This window comes from Tachyglossus aculeatus, chromosome 13 (assembly GCF_015852505.1).
Source record: "Tachyglossus aculeatus isolate mTacAcu1 chromosome 13, mTacAcu1.pri, whole genome shotgun sequence".
Classification (NCBI taxonomy): Eukaryota; Metazoa; Chordata; class Mammalia; order Monotremata; family Tachyglossidae; genus Tachyglossus; species Tachyglossus aculeatus.
In genome coordinates this window covers 23442880-23449382 of record NC_052078.1, presented here as the reverse complement: position 1 = coordinate 23449382, position 6503 = coordinate 23442880, and the positions used below count along the sequence as shown (strand labels likewise).

The 6503-nt window shown below is 54.5% G+C and overlaps 1 protein-coding gene across 1 annotated transcript; it reads right to left on the bottom strand.

Moving 5' to 3' along the window:
• Window positions 1-898: 898 nt before the first annotated feature.
• Window positions 899-5731, bottom strand: LOC119936196 (proline-rich protein 2-like). The gene is made up of 2 exons (XM_038755656.1): window positions 5647-5731; window positions 899-1506 (listed from the first exon to the last, which is right to left on the bottom strand). The coding sequence occupies exons 1-2, from the start codon at window positions 5729-5731 to the stop codon at window positions 899-901; spliced, it is 693 nt and encodes a 230-aa protein (XP_038611584.1).
• Between the last annotated feature and the right edge of the window lie 772 nt (window positions 5732-6503).

Here is a 6503-nt window from a genome sequence, read left to right as displayed (position 1 = left end):
TGTTTCACCGGTCTTTTCCCCAGAACCCTTTATGTTGTGGAAAAGCAAATTGGCTCCTTTTACTAGGAAATTCAATTTACAAATCCAGGGACGCAGGGTAAAGTCATCTTTGTCAGTCATGTTCAACACATTTAGAAAAGCTCGTGAAGGTTTGCAAACAGGTGGTATTTAGTGAGTGCTTATCGTGTGCATTCATTCGTACTGAGCACTTACTGTGTGCAAAGCACTTTGCTAAGCGCTTGGGATAGTACAGAATAATTAGTGGACATGTTCCCTGTCCACATTGAGCTCAAATCCAGTGAGTTCATCTGGCTTCTCTTATTGGAGTTGGGTTTTGTTTTTAATTTTTAATTTTATGGTTTGGTTTTAGGAATGTTTCAGTCCCCCAGTAAGATTTTTCCTAACTTCACCCAGTCACCATTCTTTCTGGCAATCAACCACGCACTTCAGCCCATCCATTGTAGGAAAAACTCTTCTTTTCGAGATTCCGGTGAGGGAGGAGGATGGAGGGACTGAGCCCGGGCTTGGGAGTCAGAGGTCGTGGGTTCAAATGCCGACTCCGCCAGTTGTCAGCTGTGTGACTTGGGGTAAGTCACTTCACTTCTCTGTGCCTCCGTTACCTCATCTGGAAAATGGGGATTAAGACTGTGAGCCCCACGTGGGACAACCTGATCACCTTGTATCCTCCCCCAGCGCTTACAACGGTGCTTTGCGCGTAGTAAGCGCGCTTACCAAATGCCATCGTTATTATTAATATTATTATTTATTTATCTGCGGGAGAGGGGCGTATCCTCGGCCGGTAGGGGGCGTGTCCCTGCGGGTGGGGGCGAGTCCTCGAACGGTAGGGGGCGTTTTCCTGTGGGTGTAGGCGTGTCTCTGTCCGGTAGGGGGCGTGCCTCTACGGGGGGCTCCTGCGGGTGTGGGCGTGTCCTCGTCCGGTAGGGGGAGTGTTTCTGCGGGTGTGGGCGTGTCCCCAAGCGGCAGGGGGCGTGTGCCCAAACGGTAGGGGGCGTGTCCCCAAACGGTAGGGGGCGTGTCCACGGTCGGTAGGGGTCTTGCCTATACGGGGGACGGGGGGGGTTGCGGGTGTGGGCGTGTCCTCGTCCGGTAGGGGGAGTGTTCTTACGGGTGTAGGCGTGTCCACGTTCGGTAGGGGGCGTGCCTCTGCGGGGGGGGGTCTCCTGCGGGTGTGGGCGTGTCCCCAAGCGGCAGGGGGCGTGTGCCTGCGGGTGGGGCGTGTCCCCATCCGGTAGGGGGCGTGTCCACGGTCGGTAGGGGGCGTGCCTCTACGGGGGAGGGGGTTTTCGGGTGTGGGCGTGTCCTCGTCCGGTAGGGGGAGTGTTCCCGCGGGTGCAGGCGTGTCCCTGCGGCTGTGGGCGTGTCCACGACCGGTAGGGGGCGTGTCCCCGTCCGACAGGGGGCGTGTCCCCGCGGGTGTGGGCGTGTCCCCGTCCGGCAGGGGGCGTGTGCGGGGCCCCTCCAGTGCCGCAGCGGCAGCGGCCGGGGCTGCGGCAGGCCGGGCCGGATCCCGGATCCCGGATCCCGGGCCATGTGGCGGCCGCCGCCGCCGCTCCTCCCTCTCCTCCTCTTCCTCGTCCTCCTCCTCCTCCTCGTCCTGCTGCCCTTCCTGCCGCCCCCGCCGGGAGCCCTGGGCGGCGGCGGGGGGCCCGACCACCCCCGCCCCGCTCCTCCCCGCGCCCGGCCCGGCCTGACGGAGCCGTTGCAGCGGTTGCAGCGGTTGCAGCAGCAGCAGCGGTTGCAGCAGCAGCGGGAGCAGCAGCAGCAGCGGTTGCAGCAGCAGCAGGAGCAGCAGCAGCAGCAGCGGCTCGTGGTCCCGCTCCGCCTGGGGTCCGGGGGCCCTCCCCGCCGTCAGCCGGCCGACACCCGCACCCGCGGAGACCCGCCCGGGACAAAGGTCAGGCGACCCCCCAGGCCCCCCTGTCTGGCCCCCCCGGGTCACTCACTCAGACCCATTTATTGAGCGCCCACTGCCTGCACAGCCCCGCGCTAACCACTTGGGAAGCCCAGGGCATTCAGTCATTCGGTCAATCGTATTTATTGAGCGCTCACTGTGCGCAGAGCACTGGGCTAAGCGCTTGGGAAGGACAAGTCGGCACCAGCTAGAGCCGGTCCCTACCCCTTCATTCATTCATTCATTCAGTCGTATTTATTGAGCGCTCACTGTGTGCAGAGCACTGGACTAAGCGCTTGGGAAGGACAAGTCGGCAACAGCTAGAGCCGGTCCCTACCCCTTCATTCATTCATTCATTCATTCATTCGTATTGAGCGCTCACTGTGTGCAGAGCACTGGACTAAGCGCTTGGGAAGGACAAGTCGGCAACAGCTAGAGCCGGTCCCTACCCCTTCATTCATTCATTCAATCGTATTTATTGAGCGCTCACTGTGTGCAGAGCACTGGACTAAGCGCTTGGGAAGGACAAGTCGGCAACAGCTAGAGCCGGTCCCTACCCCTTCATTCATTCATTCAATCGTATTTATTGAGCGCTCACTGTGTGCAGAGCACTGGACTAAGCGCTTGGGAAGCACAAGTAGGCAACAGCTAGAGCCGGTCCCTACCCCTTCATTCATTCATTCATTCAATCGTATTTATTGAGCTCTCACTGTGTGCAGAGCACTGGGCTAAGCGCTTGGGAAGGACAAGTTGGCAACAGCTAGAGCCGGTCCCTACCCCTTCATTCATTCATTCAATCGTATTTATTGAGCGCTCACTGTGTGCAGAGCGCTGGACTAAGCGCTTGGGAAGGACAAGTCGGCAACAGCTAGAGCCGGTCCCTACCTCTTCATTCATTCATTCATTCAGTCGTATTTATTGAGCGCTCACTGTGCGCAGAGCGCTGGGCTAAGCGCTTGGGAAGGACAAGTCGGCAACAGCTAGAGCCGGTCCCTACCCCATCATTCATTCATTCAATCGTATTTATTGAGCGCTCACTGTGTGCAGAGCACTGGACTAAGCGCTTGGGAAGGACAAGTTGGCAACAGCTAGAGCCGGTCCCTACCCCTTCATTCATTCATTCATTCATTCATTCATTCAATCGTATTTATTGAACGCTCACTGTGTGCAGAGCACTGGGCTAAGCGCTTGGGAAGGACAAGTCGGTAACACTAGAGCTGGTCCCTACCCCTTCATTCATTCATTCAATCGTATTTATTGAGCGCTCACTGTGTGCAGAGCACTGGACTAAGCGCTTGGGAAGTACAAGTCGGCAACAGCTAGAGCCGGTCCCTACCCCTTCATTCATTCATTCATTCGTATTGAGCGCTCACTGTGTGCAGAGCACTGGACTAAGCTCTTGGGAAGTAGAAGTCGGCAACAGCTAGAGCCGGTCCCTACTCCTTCATTCATTCATTAATTCATTCAATCGTATTTATTGAGCGCTTACTGTGTGCAGAGCACTGGACTAAGCGCTTGGGAAGGACAAGTCGGTAACACTAGAGCCGGTCCCTACCCCTTCATTCATTCATTCAATCGTATTTATTGAGCGCTCACTGTGTGCAGAGCACTGGACTAAGCGCTTGGGAAGGACAAGTCGGCAACAGCTAGAGCCGGTCCCTACCCCTTCATTCATTCATTCATTCGTATTGAGCGCTCACTGTGTGCAGAGCACTGGACTAAGCTCTTGGGAAGTAGAAGTCGGCAACAGCTAGAGCCGGTCCCTACTCCTTCATTCATTCATTAATTCATTCAATCGTATTTATTGAGCGCTTACTGTGTGCAGAGCACTGGGCTAAGCGCTTGGGAAGTACAAGTAGGCAACAGCTAGAGCCGGTCCCTACCCCTTCATTCATTCATTCATTCAATCGTATTTATTGAGCGTTTACTGTGTGCAGAGCACTGTGCTAAGCGCCTGGGAAGCCCAAGTCGGCAACAGCTAGAGCTGGTCCCTCCCCAACAGCGGGCCCACAGTCTAGAAGGGGGAGACAGACGACAAACGCATATTAACAAAATAGAATAGGAAATCTGTACGAGTAAAATAAATACTTGTACGTCCCAAGCGCTTAGTACAGTGCTCTGCACACGCTAAGCGTTCAATAATAATAATGGCATTTATCAAGCGCTTACTATGTGCAAAGCAGTGTTCTAAGCGCTGGGGAGGTTACAAGGTGATCAGGTTGTCCCACGGGGGGCTCACAGTCTTCATCCCCATTTTCCAGATGAGGGAACTGAGGCACAGAGAAGTCAAGCGACTTGCCCAAAGTCCCACAGCTGACTAGTGGCGGAGTCGGGATTTGAACCCATGACCTCTGACTCCAAAGCCCGGGCTTTTTCCACTGAGCCACGCTGCTTCTCTATGAATGAATGAAATAATAGAGTAGTAAATCCGTACAAACATATATGGCTCAGTGGGAAGAGTCCGGGCTTTGGAGTCGGAGGTCACGGGTTCAAATCCTGCCTCCACCAATTGACAGCTGTGTGACTTGGGCAAGTCACTTCACTTCTCTGGGCCTCAGTTACCTCATCTGGAAAATGGGGATTAAGACTGTGAGCACCCCCCGGGGACAACCTGATCACCTTGTAACCTCCCCAACGCTTAGAACAGTCCTCTCCCTCTCCCCCTCCTCCCCCTCCCCACCCCCCCGCCTTACCTCCTTCCCCTCCCCACAGCACCTGTGTATATGTACATATGTTTGTACGTATTTATTACTCTATTTTATTTGTACATATTTATTCTATTTATTTTATTTTGTTTATATGTTTTTTTTTTGTTTGTCTCCCCCTTCTAGACTGTGAGTCCACTGTTGGGTAGGGACCGTCTCTGTATGTTGCCAACTTGGACTTCCCAAGCGCTTAGTACAGTGCTCTGCACACAGTAAGCGCTCAATAAATACGATTGAATGAATGAATGCTTTGCACATAGTAAGCACTTAATAAATGCCATTATTATCTTCTAGACTGTGAGCCCACCGTTGGGTAGGGACCGTCTCTATATGTTGCCAATTTGTACTTCCCAAGCGCTTAGTACAGTGCTCTGCACACAGTAAGCACTCAATAAATACGATTGAATGAATATATATATAGGTGCTGGGGGCGGGGGAGAGGAAGGAGGGGGCTCAGTCTGGGAAGGCCTCCTGGAGGAGGTGAGCTCTCAGTAGGGCTTTGAAGGGAGGAAGAGCGCTAGCTTGGCGGATGTGCGGAGGGAGGGCGTTCCAGGCCAGGGGGAGGACGTGGGCCGGGGCGTCGATGGTGGGACAGGCCTCTCCCCTGTGCCTGGACCCTTGGTGACCCCCCTCCCCATGCTTGGACCCCTGGTGACCCCCTCTCCCCCATGAATGGACTTTTGGTGACCCTTCCCCCCATAACTGGACCCCGGTGACCCTCCTCCCCCATAACTGGACCCCTGGTGACCCCCCTCCCCCATAGCTGGACCCTTGGTGACCCTTCCCTCTCCCATAGCTGGACCCCTGTTGACCCCCTTCCCCCACAGCTGAACCCCTGGTGACCTCCTTCCCCATAACTGGACCCCTGGTGACCCCCCTCCCCCATAGCTGGACCCTTGGTGACCCTTCCCTCCCCTATAGTTGGACCCCTGTTGACCCCCTTCCCCCACAGCTGAACCCCTGGTGACCTCCCTCCCCATAGCTGGACCCCTGGTGATCCTTCCCCCCCGTAGCTGGACCCCTGGTTACCCCCGTCCCCTTGGTGACCCCTCTCCCCATAGCTGGACCCTTGGCGACCCTCCCCCCCCATGGCTGGACCCTTGGTGACTGTCATCTCTCCCCTACCATGTCTGGACCCAACCACCCCCCAAAAAAATGGCTGAGTCCTTGGTGACCACTATCCCTCCCTCCAATACTGGACCCTTGATGACCATCATCTCACTGCCCCCGTGGCCGACTCCTTGGACAGACGACAGAGGAATCCCGGTAGGAGCTAGCTCAGGAAAAGAACGAGAACGGTGGGGATGGAGAGGGCCTAGTTTTAGCTTCACAGGTGAAACTCTTCCTCTTAACTACCAGCAAGTTGGAATTACTAGAGCAAAATCCATTTGACTACAGGTTCCCTACTTCCCAACTGCACGTGGGGTTGCGGGGAGGACAGGATGGAACTCTCCAACTTTCTCCTTAGGAAGCCTCTCCCAGCGTTTCCTTGGCATTTTTAAGGTTTTTCCCAAGTCCCTCGATAGCCACTCCCTGCCTCGTAGTCATTTGGCATCCACCCAAGTCCAGAGAAATTCATTTGGAGTTGTATATAGTTTGTATATATTCATACGCATCAACTCGGTTAGTGGGGAAACACCGCTAAACCTTCTCTACATGATATTTATCTTTAAAAGCGTGCGTTGATCCGACTGGAACAGAGCTAGATGGAATAGTGACGAGCCATTATTCAGGACATGAAATAGAATGTTTAGGTTACTGTCGCATCAATTTAATTTTCTCGTTAAGAAAGACCAGATAAGACTCGTCAAGGAACAATGTTACCCTTATTCTTTTGCATTCCTTTTGGTGGCCGAACAGTTCCTCTCTTAAATATTAGTGCGTGG